The 24,002-nt window shown below is 42.0% G+C and overlaps 1 protein-coding gene across 1 annotated transcript in view; it reads right to left on the reverse strand.

The window, feature by feature from the left end:
- Positions 1-4,656: 4,656 nt before the first annotated feature.
- MICU3 (mitochondrial calcium uptake family member 3) overlaps positions 4,657-24,002 on the reverse strand; it is a 378,395-nt gene continuing 359,049 nt past the window's right edge. The window contains exon 15 of the mRNA XM_029587156.1: positions 4,657-4,842. Within this exon, the coding sequence (XP_029443016.1) occupies positions 4,735-4,842 (108 nt within the window). The 3' untranslated portion in view covers positions 4,657-4,734. The remainder of the gene's footprint in view (positions 4,843-24,002) is intronic.

A 24,002-nucleotide genomic window follows, 5' to 3' on the forward strand; every position in this document is an offset into this window, starting at 1 on the left:
TCAAGAGCTGGGAAGAAGTAACCAGCGCATCCTGCATTGCTTTAACAGCCACACCGGTCACATAAGCTACCAGTGTTGCGTCTCCCTAGCTCCTGGCTGCATTTAGAGGGGTGGGAGATTTCACAACATAGATTTGTGGCCATTTAGGGGTATTTATTTATTTATTTTACAGGTTTTATATACCGTCATTCGGCTTCATTATAAAGCCATCATAACGGTTTACAACATGGGAAGGTTACAAGCACATTAATAAGACTGTTAACAATGAGAAACATCCTTTTATATTTATAGATATATTTATATATTTTATATAATTTAGGGGGGGAATCGACCGCCAGGGAATTATGCACTTAACTAGGGTGAGGGGAAATTGGCCTGGAAGGCCTGCAAAGCTGCCTTTGGTTTTTTTTTTTTTTCCCCCTGCATCAGCATTTAATTGGCTGCATCCTTTGAATATAGCCTGTTAAAGGCATAGTTATCTGGGTATATGTCCCTGGATAACTTTGAAACATAACTAGCAATATTCAAAAATAGACAGTTATGTTTCAAAGTTATCTGACCCAACAATAATAGTAAGGATGGTCAAAAGGTGTAGAGTCCACAAAATCTTGAATTTTTAAGCACAAGTTTTATTGAAGTTTAAGAGTATGTCGTTTATCAATATGTTTGTAATCTACTTACTCAGTCCTCCGACATGGACTGTATTATGGCTAACTTAGACATTGAATATCTATATACAAATAACCCTCAACAAGAAGCTATTGATCTGGTTACTTCTGTCTTCTCTAACCATTGTAATATTCCTTACAGAATTTACATGTATTGCTCTCACAAAATTTCTTTTTATTTTCAACAATTTTTTTCAACAAATTAAAGGCACAGCAATGGGGGTCACTATGGCCCCTGACAACGCCTGTCTTTATGTCTCTGACTTTGAGGCTAAATTTTTATATCCATCTCATTTTTGGTCACTCTGTGTTACCTGGTTGCGTTACATAGATGACGTTTCCCTGATTTGGCAAGGCTCCCACATTTAATTTTTCATGGTTGAAATCCTGTAACAGTCACCTCCTGTTCTCCTTGGCAGTCCATCCCTCACAACTATCTTTTTTGGACATTGCCATTCAAAAAATTAATACTTCTTTTTCTACCATGATTTTTAGGAAACCCACTGACAGAAACATGCCTCTGTGCTACACTAGCTGCCACCCGCACTCTCTTCAAGACAATATACCAGGACAATTGCTTGGCCTATGTCGGCGGTGTTCAACACGTGATTAATTTTTAGGTCAAGCTCGGGAAATGTATGATCATTTTCCACTGTGCGGCTATCCATTTAAAGTCATCAAACGAGCCTTTAAATGTGCCTTGTACATTAACTGGGATTTACTTTTTGCAAAGACACCCCCATGACTTGGATGACATCATCATTTATGTCCTTCCCTATACCCCAGCCAGCCACTTTATATGTTCTATTATTCGATGACATTGCTCCAAATTTAGTTTCTCATTCAATTTTTAATAAACATCTCTGCTTTGCATTTCACCATGGCTGTAATTTATGGGACCTCTTGGTCTCTTCAGAATTTCATCCAGCCTGGGTCTCTACACCACTATATAAAGAACACAGTCCCCGCGGACACTGCAAACCCTGTGAGCTTTCCCTAACTGTTAAGACTTTCATTGATCTCTCCATTGGCATGTGCTTTCTTCTCCACTTCTCTAAATGCTCTACAAAGGGGGCAGTGTTTGCTATTTTATGCCCGTACCCTCTTGTTTATGTTGGTAAAACTTCTCATTGCATACGTACACACATCTGCGAGCATTGCTCTTGTATTTGGTTAGCCAGTGAAAATGCTCCTCTTACACAGCACTGGCATGAGAAACAAGATTGCACACCCAACTTCGCCTTTGCTTACTGGAAGTAGGTTCCCCTTCCTTCGCGAGGTGGCGATTTCTTCCGCATTTTAACACAACATGAGCGAAAGTGGATTCATATTCTTAACATTGTAATCCTTAATTGGCTCAATATCAACATTGACTGGACAGTATTTTTCTAATTTTTCATCTATTTATGAATGCCCTTCTGCCAGTTTGTAATATTACTGCATTATTATTACTATTCTTCAATTTAAACATTTATTTTCATTTTATTTATGTACCAGATGACCCTTTTCATTGGCACGCTACCCTGCTAATTGTCTATTTAATCCCTGATACTGAAAGTTCTGTTTTGATGTGCCATTCAAGTCTAAATGTGAAACTGGTTAATGCTGGCTAAGGGCATTAGCTGATCTAAACATTTGTTATTATATCTTTTGATGGTTGTGCTCTTGTATGTCTTTATGTCCATATTTTTCATTATTTATCTCATTTGTTGATTTTTTGATTATAGTTCGAGGTCTCTCCCGATGGAGTCAATCAATACAAGGTCCGTATCGGGGGACTATGTAAGAGTGGATTACAAACACATTGATACATGACATATTCTTAAGCTTCAATAAAATTTGTGCTTAAAATTCAAGTTTTTGTGGACTCTACACCTTTTGAAAATCCCTCCTATTGTTGGGTTTCTGCTGTTAGGTTTGGTCCTCCACCCTCTTTATATGTTCAAAATTATCTGGCTACATATTGCCTGATAACTTTATTTGGATATTTTCAATGGATATTTATCCCACAGAATCATTTTAGGATTTTTTTGAAATTGGTCTACTAATATTTAATAAGAGATTGAAATGTAAGTGCTGGATAATCAACAGCCAGATTCAGCCGGCATTACTTGAAAAGCCTGGGAAATCTAATTGTTCATATGGCGATGTGAAAATAAATATAAGAATGTCAAATATGTTTTTATACCAGTCTCCTTATGTATAAATAATTGAAAAATATTATAAATACATGCCTTTGATGGGAATAGTGTTTCCCTCTCCTTGATTTTTTGATATATATATTAGGAGAGGAGTTGGCTTTTGTGTAGTGATAAATATGCTTAAAATCCATTTTCTTATAGTGATTAATGCCCTTGATGGCAAGCATTCTCAAATATTTGCCCTTATCATAAGGGTAATTTTCAAAGCCATTTACACACATAAAACATGGGTTTATGCACGTAAATGATTCCTTATAAAATTGCATGGGATTTGTGCACATTAAAGTAGGCACATAACCCATTTTTGTGCATCATTTATCCACACAAAAAAACAGGCATTCCGGGGAGAGGTAGGGGACAGAGTTGGGATTTTTTTCTTTTAAAAAGTATGGGGCAGATTTTCAAAGGGTTGCCCGCGTTACTTATGCACATAACCCCGAGAAAGTGCCCCTGCGCGCTGAGCCTATTTTACATAGGCTCGGCGATGTGCACAAGCCCTGGGACGCACATATGTCCCAGGGCTTTGAAAAAGGGGCGAGAAGTGGGCGGGGCGCCGGTCTGGGGGCCGTCCGAGGGCAGTACCAAGACCTCCGACACGGCGGCTGTGCTGGAGGATCGCGCGCCGGCAGCTGGCCGGCGGGCTTAACTAAAACAACAAAAGTGTGTGGGGGGGGGGGATTTAGGTAGGGCTGGGGGGTGGGTTAGATAGGGGAAGGGAGGGGAAGGTGAGGGGAGCGTAGGGAATGGGGAAAGCCATCGGGGCTCCTCTAGGGCTCGGCACGCGCATTACAACATTATAAAACTGGGCGTAGATTTGTGCGTGCTGGGTTGCGCGCACAAATCTACGCCCATGTGCATGTTAGAAAATCTGGCCCAATGTGTTTAACTTAAGCCACACAAGTTATAAGAACAGGTGTAACATTCTAAAGGTGAGTTTGTGTGCATTATTTCGGATAGTCTTCAAAGCAAAATGTGCATAAATTAGATTTGAAAATTGGCATATCTTATGTGTTTTGCCTTCAGTTTTGAACATCTATCAACATGAGCAATCTCCTCACAATAATGCCTGTTGCCCTAGGCACTATTTCTTAAACAGTGCTTCGACCTTTAATAGGAAACTTATATACTGATTCTATTTTAAAATACACATTTGTAATATACAACAAAACTTCTCAAAACCAGAAGGCTTTGCTAAATTAAGTCAGTAAAAAGTAGTATTAAGACTCACAGTTAACATCATGTCTCTGCCATGTAATTCTTCTTCTGCCTAAGCCTTCACACCTCAGCAGGCATCAGTTCCAATTACCAGTAGTTTGTTATTTAAAAATGCATTTCAATTGTTCTGAAGGCACCCATACTTGTAAAAAAAACAGCTTCCTCTTTAGCTATTTTGTTATGGTTAATCTGCATGACCTACAATAGACTTCATTGAATATCCATTACAGAGGGAATTCACATTACAATATTATGTAGAACGTAGCTTGAAAGAGGATTTTTCATACTAAAATTAGCTGAAAGCACCTTGTTCCATGAAACACAACATGCTGCTTTTCATGACAGGCAGTGTTTTCAAAATAAATATAAAAAAGTGCACATATTTTCCTAGTATACATACAAATGCACTGCCGTGAGTCAGTAACGACTAAAAAAATAAAATTTCCGTGTTCCATATATGTTTTCAACATAAAAAGTGCATTAACAGTTCATTAAAGTGGGAAACAAAAAAAAAGGTCAATATGCTAAAACATTGCAGGAGTTGGAGATTCCTGGTTAATCTTTTCATGCTCTTTATACCCATAAATACGTTAGAAAAACAAAACTGTCATGTTCAAATGTTCTAGGTTTGTTTTTGTCTTTTTTTTTTTTTATGGCAGGTCTCTGCTTTGAAATTGCTTCCAAAGCTCTCGGACATGCTTGCCTGTAACAGTCTTCACGCACATGTAGTAATCCTTCAAATCATATTTTGGAGGTGCCTGTTTAAAACACATAAATTAACGAACAACTATTAGTACATTCGTCAAGCATGAAAGTCTTCAATGCATGTTATAGATATGGCGGCGTAGTAGAATTACCTTACTATGGCAAGATATTAAAACAAAAGTAATGCTGCTTAAATATTAAATCAATATTTGCACTTGCTTTGCTTTTCACCAAGAAAGATCAACTTCTGAAATTTGGCAAACAAGGTCAAGTTTCATTACCTGACAATCTGCCAAATTTGAGAACCGTCTCAATATTAGGTGAGCAAGAACACTTTGATTTGCTCAGTTGTCAAAAATGTGAGACTTTTTGTCCTTGTCTATCTTCAAATAAAAACTTGAAATTTTAAATCCAGCTTTCATACTATAAACCAGAGATAAGCAACTCTGGTTTTTGAGTGCGCAAATAAGTTCGGTTTTTCAGAATATCCACAATGAATATGCATGAAAGAGATTTGCATACCACTGCTTCCATTGGTTTTCCTTATATATCTCATGCATATTCATTATGGATATCCTGAAAACCAGGCCTGTTTGTGGCATTCGAGGACCTAGCTGCCTACCCCGGCTCTAAACAAAAGTATTTATATCCTACATTTACTTAACAAATCAAGGCGGTTCACAATCCCACATTCATAAAATAAAGAATAACAAACGAAAAAATGAAAAGCTAAAAACCAATTAAAAACAACAAATTGAAAAAAAAAACAAACATACCAACAAACACCACAAATGCTCTCGAATATCATTTAAGAACCATTCTCAGCCATCAATAACATAAATAATTCTCACTACTATCCCCCAAAGCAGCTTTAAATAAAAATGATTTTTAACTGCTTTCTAAACATCAAAGAACATATAATAACTGTCAACTCATCAAGGAATTCCAGAATGGCAGCCCCGCAATTGAAAATGCTCTGTCACTTGTTTCTGTCAAATGAGCCACTTGGGACAAGAGAACTTGTAAAAGGCCTTGCCTAGCCAACCTAAAGGATAGATTTTCAAAGGTGCGCGTGTTTCCCAGTGTGCACACATAGATGTGCCGATTTTATAAAATGCATGTGCGGACGGTGCGCACAAGTGGGGGAGACTAATGCAATTTCCACGACGTATCTCAGCCTTCCCCAGTTCCCTCCCAGTCCGCTCCTTTTTGTTGTTTTCCAGCCAATGGCGATCAATGGCGCTGTCCCGGCTCGCCCCTTCAAAGAGGCCTGGCACTTATGCGCGTATTGGGGTTTACGTGCATGGCTGGACCCCTTTGAAAATGCACAAGGCCCGGCCACGGAAACCCTGCACGTAAACCCTGGGAATTACGTGCGCTATCCTTTGAAAATCTACCCCTTAATGCACGAAGGAGTTGATAAATCTGAAGCATTGTGCATATCCATATTTCAGTCATTAATCAGTAGTTTATAAATTAGCATTGCTACCTTATATCTTAATTCTCCAAATCACTGGCAATTAGTGCAAGGAGTGCAATATGGGAGTCACAGATTCTCATATACTAACACTAGACAGAACATAGACAGCTGAGTTCTATACCACCTGAAGGGTTCTGAGTAAATTCACTCCAATTTCATATATAATGTATTACAATATTTAAGGCCTGATAACACCAGTACCTGTAACACTGTAATGAAGCTATTTGGAATCAATAAAGGTTTTAAATAACAAAGCATCTGTAGCTTTAGGAAGAAAACCTTCACAAGGCACCATTTTGCTAAAATATATTTAGGGTCCCCCACCCCCTTAAAAAAAATTGGCTTTAAAATTCATTTTGTGCATCTTCACAATAAAAAAGAAAAAGTCTACTAATATAGCAAGCAGCATACGACACAGAAGGTTATGTTAGTATCACAGACATTGATTTTTATGGTGTAGTGTCAGCATAGAAATCAATATACATGCTGTGTATATCTATTGCTATAGCAATGCCCATGTTATATCAATATTTATATGGATATATTAGCTAATGAAAACACACAGATTTCTAGTACTTATGTCTGTAGTATCAACGTGGCACACAGCAATTTGGACATAAATGCAGACCTAGTGGGCATGTTTAAAGGGAGATAGTATCTCTATGGACATAGACGCTGATTCCTAGAACCACACTCATGATAATACACCATAGATATCCCCACATGACAACGAAACAAAACAAAAAATATGAAACAAAAATATTTCAAAAGAAAATGCAATTAAGAAAACAATTATTTTACACTGGTGTTCTAGTGAAAATGAAATTACAAATGATTTCTGTAATATTGTTACCTGACCCATACTTGTAGGCGTCCAATCAAGTCTGGTCTTCAGGATAACCACAATGAATATGCATGAGATAGATCTGCATACGCTGCATGCATATTCATTACAGACATCTTAAAAACCAGACCAGGATAGGCTTGGGAAACACTGTTCTATGATGCCACTCTGCACTTATGTAAAATAAACTAGCAAGGTCCCTAGTCACAGGCTTTTAACTGGATAAATCAGAGGTTATCTGGCTAAATAAATATTAGGAAGAGCAGAAGGTTTCATATAGAGTGTAGGTGTCCCCGCACCAATGTCATGATGGCTATAATCATTAACCTCCTGCCACCTCCATATATGTGATTTTTTTCAAAATGATTTTTTTAAAAAATATTTTCTCTGTATAGTCCCAAAATTTCTGTGGCGTCCATGTTGTAACCAGCACTGCTCTCTAGGCGGAAACAAATGAAACCATTCAAGATGAGATTATGCTGATATTTAAGCGAGTACCTTCAAGTTTCTTTAGTGTTGGCTTTCTTAAATGATAATAAATCCTGACACGTCCGTGTTTCAGACCTGAGTCTTTCTTCAGGGGAATATCACCATAGAAATCTCCAACTACTGAAATCGTTTACCTTGCTGTGTAGTTAATTGTTCTGCTTTTCACCGCTCCATGTCTCAGAACAGATGTCTCAGGACGTCAGCTGAACCATTTCTGACTCTACTTCCTCTTAAATATCAAACCCGGAAAGACTCTGGAGCCAATAACAGACTTTTCCCTTGAAGCAGACCTATCAAGTGTCTCTTTTTCAAATAAAACTAACCATATCCACCTGTGTGTTAGCAATTCTGAAATCGGACCTGACAGGGAACTATCTGAAGCTGTTCCCTGTCATGTTGCCCAAAATTGACAGACCTGATGGAACACTGTCCTGCACTGCACGTCCTCCATTTTGTTAGTGCTGTCAATTTTCTCCTGTGTGAACTGTTCCAGCGTGAACTTAAAGGGTATTAATCAACCCTAAACATTACTGACAATATTTACACAGGAGGTATGATTCAGATAACATGATGACTAAATCAACTTAACAGGAAACTACCACTACTGATCCCCAATAGTATTATCTCAATGAGCAGATCTAAAAGGCACTGCACTGCCTTAGTGTCCTCCATTTTAATATGGAGGACTGCAATATTGACTGTATTTTGACAAAAATAAATACTACCGATGTGAGGCTTAGAAAATTTTCACGGAACTACTTATACTGGGGCCAAACAATGCTACAATAAAATATTCAAATTTAACTCATCGTTCATCCCTTTGGTATGTGACGATGATAACGTATATATCCAAAACGTCTCACGATAGTTAAGTTTGGCTCCAATATCGCCTCCTCGAGATGAAATCTGTACTTGCTCCAAAATTGTCCATTTTAATTCGGGTAATGTTATGGTTTTTCTCCTTAAGATGTTGTACCATGGGTGCAGTCATTTTTGCCATGTTGTACCTTGATTGTGTTCTCCCAAACGTATTTTAATCGGATGTGAAGTTCAACCTATATAAGTCTGGGGACAGGGACATACTATAGCATAGATGACATTAATGAATTACAGTCCATGTTTGATCTCCTCCACACTCTGTATCCTGTCACTTGGTTCTTCCATGATACTCCAGTGATCACCTGTGAACACCAACTGCAATGACGGCACCTTTGATGGCCTATAATCGTTTCTGCTGTTGTTAATGTGTTCAATTGTGCATGAACCGCTTTGTCCCTGATATTCCTACCTCTGGCCATAGCAAACGTTGGAAGCTCTTTGAAAACATCATGGAGAGTAAGTACATGCCAGTGCCGTTTAATGGCGGTGATGATAATCCCCACTGCCGTAGATTGTCTTAACACACAGATTAATCTTGATTCTTCTTTTTTTGGTTTGTATCGTAAGAGGGCTTGACGATCGCTAAATTTGGCTCTCTTGTATGCCCGAGTGATAGCTTTCTGGGGATACCCTCTTTCAAGGAATCTGCCTTCTAAAATCTTGGCTTGAGCCTCAAATTTCTCATCTGTGGAGCATATACGTTTAGCTCTAAAGTATTGACTCACTGGGAGTCCCATCTTGAAACTGACTGCATGATGACTTGAAAATCTTAACAAATTGTTACAATCCATCGGTTTTCGATAGATAGTGGTGTGAAATTCGCCATCTTGTACACTGATGGTCACATCAAAAAATGTGGCACACTGTGTAGAGATCTGCGCTGTGAATTCTAAATTGGAATCCACTGTGTTAATCCAAATGAGGAAATCTTGTAACTGATTGTGAGAGCCTTCCCATATGAAAAAGATTATCGTGGATGTTAACATGCGAGGTAAAATTTAATATTGTTATAATGATGAACAGCTGTAATCTGGTGCCCCCAGCACTATAGCTGGTATATGAAAGACACATAGTAACATAGTAACGGACAGCAAAAAAAGACCAAATGATCCATCCAGTCTGCCCAGCAACTTTCTTATGGTAGTAACTGCCACTCCGGTGAAGGTTATTCCATGTTTCTGTTTGAGGGTAGTAATTGCTGCTCCATACAAATTATCCTGCTGAAATCTTTTCCTTCATTTCTATGCTCTAGCCTTTAGGGATTCACAGTGTTTATTCCATGGATAATACATTAAAATCATTGGCTCATTGTGCTGTGGCGATCAAAAAAGCAAACAGAATGTTAGGAATTATTAGGAAGGGAATGGCAAATAAAACGGAGGATGTCATAATGCCTCTGTATCACACCTTGAATACTGTGTGCAATTCTGGTCACCGCATCTCAAAAAGGATATAGCTGCACTGGAGAAAGTGCAGAGAAGGGCAACCAAAATGATAAGGGGCATGGAACGGCTGCCCCTATGAGGAAAGGCTAAAGAAGCTAGGACTGTTCAGATTGGAGAAGAGATGACTGAGGGGGGATATGATAGAAGTCTACAAAATAATTAAAGAACTTGAACAAGTTAATGTAAATCAGTTATTTACTTTCTCACATAAGAGAAAGCCCAGGGGGGCAGTCCAGGAAATTAGCAAGTAGCTCATTTAAAACAAATCAAAGAAACTTCTTTTTCACACTCAGCACATAGTTAAGCTCTGGAATTTATTGCCAGAGGAAAAATCCAAACTGCTATTATGGTAATTAATAAGCAATAATAGCTTGTGATTTATCTAATGTTTAGGTACTTCCCAGATAGTTGTGACTTGGATTTGTCACTATTGGAAACAGGATACTGGTCTTGATGGACCCTTAGTCTGCCCCAGTATGGCATATCTTATATTCTTGTGCCTTTTTGAATTCATTTACTGTTCTCGTCCTCACCACCTCTTCCGGAAGGCCATTCCAGGCATCTACCACACTCTCTGTGAAGAAATATTTCCTGATGTTGGTTCTGAGTCGTCATCCCCTGGAATTTCACGGTGGTGCAATGCCTTACTGCATATGTACTGTCCGACACCCCAATTGTGATCATCACAAAGAGGATGCCAAACTGAGCAGTACTAGAGACTGTGCTTCTGTGTTGCGGCACACCTATTCTCTGGAATTCCTTTCCAGAGGACATTTCGCCTGGCTGATGGAGTTGAAAACTTGGTTATTTACACAGGCATATTACTAGCCTTCTTAGGATTTAATAATCGCTATAGAAACATAGACATGATGGCAGAAAGGTACCAACGGATCCACCCAGTCTGCCCAGCAAGCTTATGAGGTAATCTGCTGCATTGTGCAGGTTACCCTCATGCTTATCAGTTTCCCAGACCGTAAAATGTCAGCAGGGGCCCTCAGAATTGCTATTTGAATCCAATTTCCCTTAATCCTTGCCGTGGAAGCAGAGAGTAATGATGGAGTTGCATCAAAAATATCAGGTTTAAGTGATTAAGAGTCGTAAACGCCCCATCAGCAAGTTACCCCCCCATCAGCAAGTTACCCATTAATGGAGAAGTCCATTAATGGCTATTAATCAATTTATACTTAGGGGGGCGGATTTTAAAACCCCTGTGCGCCGGCGCGCCTATTTGCATAGGCCCGCCAGCGCGCGCAGCGACCCCGGGACGCGCGTACGTCCCGGGGCTTCCTGTCCGGGGGGCGTAGGCGGGATGACGCGGCGTTTGGGGGGGCGGGGTGCGGCGAGTTTGGTGGCAGGCAACATGGGCGTGGTTTCAGCCCATGGGCGTCTGAGGGCAATGGCCCGCGGCCTCCGGTAACAGGCCCCCGGAGCGGGGCAGGCCCGGCCGACGCGCGCAAAAGTAGTTAGGGGGGGGTTAGCGTATCCTTGGAGCCGTGTGGGGGTGGGGGGTTTGGGGTGTTAGGTACGTGAGAAGGGAGGGGACGGTGTGTGGGGAGCGGCCTTTGAGGAAACAGGCAGCGCTTGCTGAAGCTCAGCGCTGCGCAGGTTGCACAAATGTGCACCCCCTTGCGCGTGCCCGACCCCGGATTGTATAAGATACCCGTATCTTATAAAATCCAAGCGTACTTTTGTTCGCGCTGCTGCGCGAACAAAAGTATGCTGCCTCAGCGCAAGTATTTAAAATCTGCTCCTTAGGGAAAGCCACTGCTATTAATTGCATCAGTAGCATGGGTTCTTCTTGGTTTTGGGTAATTGCCAGGTTCTTGTGGCCTGGTTTTGGCCTCTGTTGGAAACAGGATGCTGGCCTTGATGGACCCTTGGTCTGACCCAGCATGGCAATTTCTTATGTTCTTATTTGTTCCCCAAACTGTAAAAGTCGGGGCTCTCATTGGTTGCTGTATGAATCCAATTTCCCTTTTTCCACTGCCATTGAAGCAGAGAGCAATGATGGAGTTGAATTAAGCCTTGATACTGTTATTTGTTAAGGGTAGCAACTGCCACACCAGCAAGTTACCTCCAGTTACTCCCATGCATTCTTTTCTTTATTTCCAACCTCTAGCCTTTAGGGATCCACAGTGTTTATCCCATGCCCCTTTGAATTCCTTCACAGTTTTCATCTTCACCACCTCCTCTGGAAGGGCATTCCAGGCATTCATCACCCTCTCCATGAATAAATAATCTCCTGACATTGGTTTTGAGTCGTTCTCCCTGGAGTCATTTTATGACTTCTAGTTCTAATGATTTCTTTCCAATGGAAAAGGTTTTACGATTGTGCATCATTAAAACCTTTCAGGTATCTGAAGGTCTGTATCATGTCTTCTCTGCACCTCCTCTCGTCCAGGATATACATATTCAGATCCTTCAGCCTCTCCTCATAAGTCTTCCAATGCTGACCTCACCATTTTGGCTGCTCTTTGTTGGACTGCCTCTCTCCTGTCTTTATCCTTTTTGAGATATGGGCACCAGTACCAAATGCAGTACTCCAGGTGAGACCTCATCAAGGACCTGTACAAGGGCATTATCACCTCTTTTTTCTTACTGGTTATTCCTCTCTCTATGTAGCCAGCATTCTTCTGGCTTTAGCTATCGCCTTGTCACATTGCTTCACCGCCTTCAAATCATCAGACACTATCACACCAAGGTCCCTCTCCCAGTCCATGCGCATTAGTCTTTCACCGCCCATCACATACACCTCTTTTGGATTGCAGCACCCCAGATGCATATGTCTGCACTTCTTGGCCTTGAATCCCAGCTGCCAAATCATTGAACACTCTTCAAGCTTTCTTAAATTACTTTTCAATCTCTCTACTACTTCAGGCATGCTCACTCTGTTACAGATCTTAGTATCATCTGCAAATAGACAAACTTTACCTTCTATTCCTTCCACCAGGTAGCTCACAAAGATATTGATCAGAACCGGTCCCAAAACCAATCCCTGTGGCACTCCACTTAATACTGTTCTTTCTTCAGAGTAGGTTCCATTTAACATTACACGCTGTCTCCTGTCAGTCAATCAGTTTGCAAACCACGCTACTACCTTGGCACTCACTCCCAAGCTTCTCATTTTGTTCACAAGTCTCTTATGTAGGACCATATCAAAAGCTTTACTAAAATCCAAGTAAATCATATCGAGTGCTCTTCCCTGATCCAATTCTTTAGACGTTCCCCTGGTGAATCCATGCTTCCCCGGGTCGATCAACCCATTGGAATGTAGAAGTTCGCTATCCTTTCCTTTAGCAGAGTCTCCATTAATTTTCCCACCACCGAGGTGAGGCTAACTGGCCTGTAGTTTCCAGCCTTCTCTCTGCTCCTATTCTTGTGAAGCGGGACCACCACCGCTCTTCTTTAATCTTCCAGCACCACTCCTGTTAGCAGGGATCTATTGAACAGGTCTTTCAGCAGACCTGCCAGCACATTTCTGAGCTCCCTCAGTATCCTAGGATGTACCCCATCAGGCCCCATGGCCTTGTCCAATTTCAGTTTTCCTAGCTCTTCCCATACATTCTCTTCTGTAAACAGAGTTTCGTTTATTCCACCCCCATCCACAGTCTTGTCAGCTAGCGACGATCCTTCTCCAGGGTATGGTTTAGTGAATACCGAATTGAAGTATTTGTTTAATATTTCGGCCATTTCTTTCTCTCTCCACACTTTGATCTTTGTCACCTTTCAATTTCACTATAACACTTTGGACCTTTCTCCTTTCTATGATATATCAGAAAAATGTTTTGTTAACTTGCTTTACCTCTATGGCAATCCTTTCTTCCTCCTGACCTTTTGTTCTCTTGATTTCTTTCTTCATCTCCCTCGGTTTCACTATATATTCTTCCCTGTGTTCCTCTTTTTGGGATCCTTGTTGCGTGTCCTGGCTGCGGCAGGCCTGCGACCAGGCCTATTCACCTCTGGCGCCCATCTCCCAGACCTGGCCCATCCTCACTGGCGGCGGTGGGCAGCTGCCTGCGCTCCCGCACCCCCGCTGCCTCCTTGGGTGCTCCCAGTTGCTCCGCGGACCCCTCCGGCTCCCGGCGGGTCTCCCCACAGTGCCGTGAGGAGACAACACAGTCCAGTGTCCTGCCTTCTCCTAGATGCACGCGCGCCCCGTCAGCCTTTAAAGGGGCTGCAGCAGGAAACTAACCCGCGGCCCCGGATGATGACATCATCGGGCCCAGCTATTTAAGGCAGGGCCCACTACTCACTCCTTGCCTTGGCAACAGTTCTCCACGCTAGTCGTGTGCTCCGTTGCCTGTTCCTGTTTTCGTTCCTGGTTCCTGTTCCTGGTTCCTACCTAGCCTCTGCCTTGGACTGATTACTGGCTTTGACCCTTGCTTCGTTGGACCACCCTCAGGACTGATTACTGGCTTTGACCCTTGCTTCATTGGACTACGCTCAGGACTGATTACTGGCTTTGACCCTTGCTTCGTTGGACTATGCTCAGGACTGATTTCTGGCTTTGACCCTTGTTCCACTGTACCTTGCCTAGCACTGCCGATGCCCTGACTCCAGCCTATTCTAGACCTCGCCGCTGGTTATCTCTTCAGACTTGGCCTTGTTAGGCTTCGGCCTTCTAGCTGCCCGGAGTGTCAACTATCCTTGCACTCTGGTCCGTCATTGCCAGCCTGGGCCTCTGGACTCCTGCCTCATCTAGACCTGTCTAGGTCTTTCCGATACCCTCTGCAGGTCCCTGGCCACCTACTCCGAACATTCCACCAGGATTCATCTGACGGAGGCCCGCCTAAGACCATCCAGCCCTGGCATCCAAGGCTCAACCTGCAGGGAACAAGGGCTGGTATTGGCAAAGCTCCAGTTGGCCCTCCGTCTCCCGGCCCCATCTCGGGCCAAGGGTCCACCACCAGCGCAAGATCCTTTATATTTCTTGAACGCTGTTTTTTGATTTTTTTGTTTTTACTTTTATCAGCCACATCCTTTGAGAACTAGATCGATTTTTTATTTCTTTTACTTTTTTTTTTACTCTTAAGAACGTAAGAAATTGCCATACTGGGTCAGACCAAGGATCTATCAAGCCTAGTATCCTGTTTCCAACAGTGGCCAATCCAGGCTACAAGTACCTGGCAAGTACCCAAACACTAAGTAGATCCCATGCTACTGATGCCAGCAACATCAGTTGCTATTTTCTAAGCCAACTTGAGTAATAGCAGTTAATGGACTTCTCTTCCAAGAACTTAACCAAACCTTTTTTAAACCCAGCTACACTAAATGCACTAACCATAAGAACATAAGAAATTGTCATGATGGATCAGACCAAGGGTCCATCAAGTCCAGCATCCTGTTTCCAACAGAAGCCAAACCAGGCCACAAGAACCTGGCAATTACCCAAACACTAAGAAGATCCCATGCTACTGATGCAATTAATAGCAGTGGCTATTCCCTAAGTAAATTTGATTAATAGCAGTTAATGGATTTCTCCTCCAAGAACTTATCCAAACCTCTTTTGAACCCAGCTACACTAACTGCACTAACCACAATCATCCTGGCAACAAATTCCAGAGCTTAACTGTGCGTTGAGTGAAAAAGAATTTTCTCCGATTAGTCTTAAATGTGCTACTTGCTAACTTCATGGAATGCCCCCTAGTCCCTCTATTATTTTAAAGTGTAAATAACCAAATCACATCTACTCATTCAAGACCTCTCATGATCTTAAAGACCTCTATCATATTCCCCCCTCAGCCGCCCTCTTCAAGCTGACAGCCCTAACCTCTTCAGCCTTTCCTCATAGGGGAGCTGTTCCATCCACTTTATCATTTTGGATGCCCTTCTCTGTACCTTCTCCATCGCAACTATATCTTTTTTGAGATGCAGCGACCAGAATTGTACACAGTATTCAATAGAGGCATTATGACATTTTCCGTTTTATTAACCATTTCCTTCCTAATAATTCCAAATATTCTGTTTGCTTTTTTGACTGCTGCAGCACACTGAGCCGATGATTTTAAAGTATTATCCACTATGATACCTAGATCTTTTTCCTGGGTGGAAGCTCCTAATATGAAACCTAATATCGTGTAACTACAGCAAGGGTTATTTTTCCCTATATGCAACACCTTGCACTTGTCCACATTAAATTTCATCTGCCATTTGGATGCCCAATCTTCCAGTCTTGCAAGGTCCTCCTGTAATGTATCACAATCCACTTGTGATTTAACTACCGGTACTGTGAATAATTTTGTATCGTCCGCAAATTTGATAACCTCACTCGTCGTATTCCTTTCCAGATCATTTATATATATATTGAAAAGCACCGGTCCAAGTACAGATCCCTGAAGCACTCCACTATTTACCTTTTTACACTGAGAAAATTGACCATTTAATCCTACTCTCTGTTTCCTGCCTTTTAACCAGTTTGTAATCCTGAAAGGACACCGCCTTCTATCCCATGGCTTTTTAGGTTTCTTAGAAGCCTCTCATGAGGGACTTTGTCAAACGCCTTCTGAAAATCCAAATACACCACATCTACTGGTTCACTTTTATCCACATGCTTATTAACCCCTTCAAAAAAATGAAGCAGCTTTGTTAGGCAAGACTTCCCTTGGGTAAATCCATGTTGACTGTGTTCCATTAAACCATGTCTTTCTATATGCTCTACGATTTTGATCTTGAGAATAGTTTCCACTATTTTTCCCAGCACTGAAGTCAGGCTCACTGGTCTATTGTTACCCGGATTGCCCCTGGAGCCCTTTTTAAATATTGGAGTTACATTGGCCATGCTCCAGTCTTCAGGTACAATGGATGATTTTAATGTTAGGTTACAAATTTTAATTAATAGATCAGAAATTTCATTTTTGAGTTCCTTCAGTACTCTAGGATGCATACCATCCGGTACAGGTGATTTGCTACTCTTTAGTTTGTCAATCTGGCCTACTACATCTTCCAGGTTCACAGTGATTTGGTTCAGTTCGTCTGACTCATCACCCCTGAAAACCATCTCCAGAACTGGTATCTCCCCAACATCCTCATTAGTAAACATGGAAGCAAAGAATTCATTTAATCTTTCTGCAATGCCACATCTTCTGGCAACAAATTCCAGAGCTTAATTGTGCATTGAGTAAAAAAAAATTTTTCTGATGAATTTTAAATGTGCTACTTGCTAACATCATGTCTTGCCCCCTAGTCCTTCTATTATGTGAAAGAGTAAATAATTGATTCACATTTACCAGTTCTAGACCTCTCATGATCTTAAAGACCTCTATCATAACCTCCCTCAGCCGTCTCTTCTCCAAGCTGAACAGCCTTGCCCTCTTTAGCTTTTCCTCAGAGGGGAACAGTTCCATTCCCTTTATCACTCTGATTGCCCTTCTCTGAACCTTCTCTTTCGCAACTATATATTTTTTGAGATGCAGCGACCAGAACTGTACACACTACTCAAGGTGCGGTTTAATCAAGAAGCAATACAGAAGCATTATGATACTTTTCGTTTTATTCTTAATAATACCTAACATTGGCCTGGATTTATTAAAATGCACTAAATATCGCATGCGATAGGAAAAGGGGTGTGTTTTACGGTAATAGGCAGTTTATTGCAACTTGCACTAATACCTACGCGAAGCGCTATGTTAGCGTAAATTGCAAACGGTCTCACCTCTGGACTTCAGCCATTCCTCAGCCACCCTGCAGACGGTGCACCCACAACACTCAACCTGCTCCCAGCTATCCAATACTCAGTCCCTCTCTTTCAGACTCCAGCCAAGCCTTTGCTTCCCATCAGACGAACACCTACTCAACATTCTCAAGCAGCCCTCAATACTCTCAACCAGCTCGGCATCAGAAAGACGCGCACCCAACACTCATCCTGCTCCCAGCGCTCCAGCACCTTCCCTCTCAGACTCCAGCCAACCACAGCAGACGGACGCTCAAACAGCTCCCCACACACAAGCAGTTCTCAACACTCTCATCCAACTCTCCAGCAGTCAGATGCCCATTCAACACCTTGCTATGATCCGGGCCACTCACTACGATCCGGGCCACTTGCCGACTAGGAACCCACCAACCCTACCTATTACCGACAACCCCCTCCAGGGCTACCTCCACTAGTCTTCAACCTCTCTTCATCCCTACCCTCAGACTAACATTAATCTTTAGTCGGCTTCTCTTATCCCATGCTCAAAGACCTCAAATAATAGCTCAAACATACAACAAGCCCCCTTTTTTACATTCCCTGAGAAGGCACTATGCAAACATATCCCAGTCCCATCATTTCTCATCGCCACTTCTGTCACACGAAGTTCTCACAACGACCCCCGATCCATACAACTAGATCACTCATCCCAATCATGACTTCACCCTTCACGAAAGGACATCGCCACCTATCCCATGACTTTTTACTTTTCCTAGAAGCCTCTCATGAGGAACTTTGTCAAACGCCTTCTGAAAATCCAAGTATACTACATCTACCGGTTCACCTTTATCCACATGTTTATTAACTCCTTCAAAAAAGAGAAGCAGATTTGTGAGGCAAGACTTGCCCTGGGTAAAGCCATGCTGACTTTGTTCCATTAAATCATGTCTTTCTATATGTTCTGTGATTTTGATGTTTAGAACACTTTCCACTATTTTTTCCTGGCACTGAAGTCAGGCTAACCGGTCTGTAGTTTCCCGGATCGCCCCTGGAGCCCTTTTTAAATATTGGGGTTACATTTGCTATCCTCCAGTCTTCAGGTACAATGGATGATTTTAATGATAGGTTACAAATTTTTACTAATAGGTTTGAAATTTCATTTTTTAGTTCCCTCAGAACTCTGGGGTGTATACCATTCGGTCCAGGTGATTTACTACTTTTCAGTTTGTCAATCAGGCCTACCACATCTTCTAGGTTCACCGTGATTTGATTCAGTCCATCTGAATCATTACCCATGAAAATCTTCTCCATTATGGGTACCTCCCCAACATCCTCTTCAGTAAACACCGAAGCAAAGAAATCATTTAATCTTTCCGCGATGGCCTTATCTTCTCTAAGTGCCCCTTTAACCCCTCGATCATCTAACGGTCCAACTGACTCCCTCACAGGCTTTCTGTGGATTATGGTGAGGGACTTGTGCAAGTGTCTGTATTTTATTGGCAGCCAATGCAGGTTCCGGAGAATGGGAGTGATGTGTGCTCTCCAGTTGCCATTGGTTAGGATTCTAGCCACTGCGTTCTGGAGCATCTGTAGTGGTTTGGTGGCAGAGATGGGGAGCCCCAGGAGGAGAGCGTTGCAGTAGTCTGTTTTAGAGAAAAGCGTTGATTGGAGGACAGTTCTAAAATCCTGGAAATGAGGATGGGGTTTGAGCCTTTTCAGAATTTGTAGTTTATGGAAACAATCCTTAGTAGTGTTGTTGATGAATTTCTTTAGATTCAGATGGTTGTCGAGGATTACTCCTAGGTCTCTTACTTGGAGATGGCATTGATGGCACCGATGACACCGAGGTGTGTATCAATGGCGTGCGTCCGGGCATCGATGACACCGATGGAAAAATCAGCGCCATGGATGAAAACCTTGATGGCACTGAAAGAATCGATGCGGGGATCGATGGCATCGACAGACTGCTGGGGGAGGGGTGTCGAAAAAGGCAGGACGACCTGGAAAGGGGTACCGACGGTAGCGATGGGGCATCGACTGCACGAAGGAACCGAGGTATGAATTCGACAGGGGGCCCTGGTGGCAATGGAAGTGGAAGTCCCTATTCCACTAGCACTAATAACCAGGCAGAGGGTCACAGGAGGACACTTGCAGGCTATGTGGGGCTAACTGTGAAAACAAAGGCCGTAATTTGGTTGGTAGGCCGGGGAAACCGTAGTGAGGTGTCAGAAACCGACCGAAAAACAGGGCATAGTACTCCCCGAGCGTCGGTTAAACATGCGCGAGGGGAGACCCGCACAGGGAAAAAGCGTTTGTGAAGTAAAAGTTTAAGTGTTTCCGTGATGAAAAGTTGTGAGAATTTCTCACAGAGCTCCTAACCGCTATGCTTACTGCAGAGCGGAAAAAAGAAGACTGAGGGAGACACCTGTGGTCACAGGGATAACTGCAGGCTGAGCATGCTCAGTGCACTCAGTGTGCCAGCATCAGTCAAAGCTTTATAGAAACTTTGACAGAAAAATTTTCCGTAGCAGGGCTCCATCCACTGACATCACCCATATGTGAGGACTACCATTCTGCTTGCCCTGTGAGAAAGCTAAGTACAACCGTGAGGTGTAGGATAATGTATATGAAGTGAACTGTTGAGATCTCAGTTTAATGAAGAATGAAGAGTTCCTTTTTGAGGCTGACTGTTCCATCTGTTTTTGACAAAAATTCATTTTTGACAAGATTTAATTAAGTTTTAAAAAAACAAAAAAATTATCAAAAATATTTTTGAATAAATAGTAAAAAAAACCATTGGGGAATGGTGGTTGTTCGTGATTAAAAAACAGTAATAAAGTTAACCTGGATGGTAACTTTAACCCTTTATGAAACAACTGCTTTCCTCTTTAAAAAAAATTTTTTGTGTGTGAAAAAGTTGGTTGCAGAAAATAATTTTTGCTTGAAGAAAAAGTATGGAATAAATGTTTGTAATCTAGGTTGGAGACTTACAAGGTGATTTAAGACAAGAAGAAGGGAAAAGAAATATATAAAAAAATATTTCTGGATGTGGGTTGGTTTGTTGGGATTGGTAGAATTACTCCCTTAGTAAGGAGGCAGGATTTTCTGCAATGTTTCCCATTTACACAAAATAGTACTTGTGCTTAATTCTCTCTTGCTTTCTGAGAGGAGATTTGAGCTCCTATTTCTGTTGAGTTTTGAAGAAAAATCAACAAGAATTAGGATAACTTGATTGTTTTGTAATTTTAATTTTTTCTAAGTAGATAAACTATTTTTCTCGCTCTTCAGGGTACCTGGTTATAGCCCTTCCTTGTACCCTGTTTTCTCTTTTTATCCACCTCCTTTCCTTGCGCTGAAGCTTTGTTTAATACTCCCATGTACTTAGATTTATTTTTTAGGTGTTTTTTTTTCCAAGGGAACTCTTTGTGAGCCCAATTGCTTCTACTTCGACTGTGTTGAAGGCTTTTAACCCAGGTCTACTTAAGATAGAATGCTGCAAGGGATTCTGGGTGAAGGGAGGTTCCCTTCACCCTGCTATAACAGCCCAGGCCTAGAGAGCTTGAGGAGGTCCCAGAGTGCTGGTAGGATCTCACGATACACTCAGACACTGGATGTTTACCTATTAGTTGTGCTTGATGCAAGGTGAGCTACTATTTTGATTCTTGTATCTTTGAAGCACTGTAAATAAATATCTGCACCATAACTAAGTTGGTCCAATCTTAATTGTATTCTTGAGCTATTCCTATGGCCGCAGCAGCCACAAATAAGCTACATGTGGTGTCAGTTTTGGGATTTGTTTTGCTTAAACGGTAAGCACAAGTAAAAGCTCACAGCCTCCAAGAAGAAGAAAAAAACTATTTTTCCTGGGGCCTTCTGACTTCAATTTCTACTATAGCAGGCCAAGAGGGCTATCCCCACCTGAGTAGTTGGGATCAAGTAGTAAGTCAGGATTGGACAGGCCAGCAAGTGTTGATTTGTTTTCTTCACCTCATGGGAATTACCCTTTTGGGAGCTGGCTCCAAAGGGAGATAAAATGAAGCACATAATATAAGTCCTGGCCACAGGACAGCAAAACTGAAAAATGCTATACAAACACAAATAGATAAACAGCAGTGGCTACAAGAGTAATTAACACAGCAAGGCACAGCCTCTACTCAGCTAACTGAGGCCCTGCAATAGGCTATATCCAGAATACCTCAGGTACCTTCACTATCGCATATCCTGTTTAAGATGAAGGTAAGGAAAGAACCCTGCAGTCTGTCTAATGAACTCTGAATGGACCGCCCACCTCTCGAACTGGCAGGAGAACAGCTGGACAACTTACTTGGCTAATGCGCTTACCAGCAAATGTTAAGTGGTGTTCCAGGCTCCTAATCCAGATGGGAGGGCTTCCCATGAGGACATCAAGGCCGCTATACTACAGGGAGCGGGGTACTCCCCAGAATACTTTTGGCAGCAGTTCTGATGGACGACCCTACACTCCGGAGGGAGCCCCAGAAACCTCTTTCATCGTTTGAAAGATGCTGGGTGGAAGTGGCTCCAGCTGGATGCAAGGTCAGGACTGGAAGTGGTTCATTAAATACTCCTGGAGCATTTCCTAGATGGTCTGGACTAGTCCATGCGGAATCGGGTCTGCCGACACACTGGGCTCATCCTGGAGAGAGCCCTGGAAGTGGTGGATGCCTTCTACAAGGCATAGTCAATACCTGCTGGCATAAGGGGCTTGGAGAGACAAGGTCCTTCCGCATTTTTTGTACAAAGGCCTCAGATAGAGAAGGTACTGATGGGTGAACCCTTCCAGGAGCGTTATCAGATTCTGGCTCTAAAACTAGAGTGGTGGATCTGAGACGAAACTAGAGTTTTTGCTATGTTGCTACATCAAAATTTGTTTTCCTTTGTTTCTTTAGTTCTGGCACCAGAGAAATGCATTCCTGCATTAAAGAGCAGAGGGGCATAGTGCCAAGGTATTCAGCTCTGAGGGTTTTGGAACCAAAGAATGTCTCAGCGGTGGAACATCAGTACAGCGTTTCTTTGGCTCTGAGTGCTGTTGCACCATTTTGTTAGACCAGTGCTTCTTTCCTGAAGAATGATCATTCCTTTTCTTTTTAGAAATATCTTTTGAATCTCGAGGCTCTGACCTTTCTGATGCTGTCCTTTGAGGAGGAACTTTCTCTTTCTGAAGTTGAATAGAGCCATATTTAAACTTTATATTTCTGTATTTAATCACCTGTGTAGCATCTTCCCACATGGGCTACAATTTGAAGCACCTGAGGCATAAGTTGTGTTGAATACCAAATTTTTTTTAAGCTCTTTATTTTAAATTTTTTCATCGAACTTACACAGTTGACAACAAATACTACTAAACAAATCCACACTGTTTACAAACCCCATTCCCCTCCCCAGTCCCGAATCCCCCCACCCCTTCGCATCACAATGCTGGGCAGAAATATATATATATACGGTATATACCAAAGGGTAATTGGGAGCCAAAGCCACTTCATAGGAAAAACATTCATGCATATTTATCACCTGGGAGCAAATAGAAACTCCCAGACTATTCTCGATATCCACCATTGTATCCAAGGAGCAAACTGCGAGCCTTAGCATTTAAAGACATAACATAGGCATGCCAAATATCCAGAAATGTATTATATTTAGCCGGTAAGATACGACCACCAGCTTATGTAATTTCAGTTTTCAATAGGTCAAAGATGGTCTCTCCTTCATTGTCCAGAACTCCAAGATTGATTTTTTTGCCAGGAAGAAAGCTTTCCATAAAAACAAACATTGTGGCTTCATGGTGAAGGGAAAGAAGGCGTCCAAACACTTAAATACATATAGATGCGAAGACCCCCGAATGAGGTTGTGGAGCAGTTTACTCAAAAAAACCAAAACCAAACAAACCAGTGATTATTTCCAGAACAATCATATGACAGCATAGTCCCAAAAGCAATGAAAAAGGGTTTCTGGAGCAAGAGCCTGCTAGATTAACTTTGAAAGCCCAGACAGCAGAAATATACATACGTCTGAGAAATTTAAATTGTGTCTCACAAAATAGCATATTCTCTGAAACATATTGATATGCATAAACAAGCTTTTAAGATTGTACATGTATGGGGAATATCTAACTCTTGAGTCTATCCTAATACCAATACTTGCAGCTTCTCGGTTGTATCGATACCTTTTATAGATTTAGTCATGATTCACCTGAGGGCCTCCTAGGGTGCGCGCGCGCGTGCGTGTGCTACCCATGTCTTTATTCCAACACTGGCGCGAACCTTGGGGGCTTCCCCCTCGAGTGACGTCACAACATCCGGGTATTTAGGTTGCCCATTTTCTGACTGACTTTGAGTTTAGCAAGGATTGGACTCGTCCGGTCTAAGCTGCTCTGCTGCTTCTCGCTGATGCTGGAAGCTCTCCTTACCCTCCGGGGTTCTATTAAGTTGGGT

Source organism: Rhinatrema bivittatum, chromosome 1, assembly GCF_901001135.1.
Source record: "Rhinatrema bivittatum chromosome 1, aRhiBiv1.1, whole genome shotgun sequence".
In the NCBI taxonomy this organism is placed as follows: domain Eukaryota; kingdom Metazoa; phylum Chordata; class Amphibia; order Gymnophiona; family Rhinatrematidae; genus Rhinatrema; species Rhinatrema bivittatum.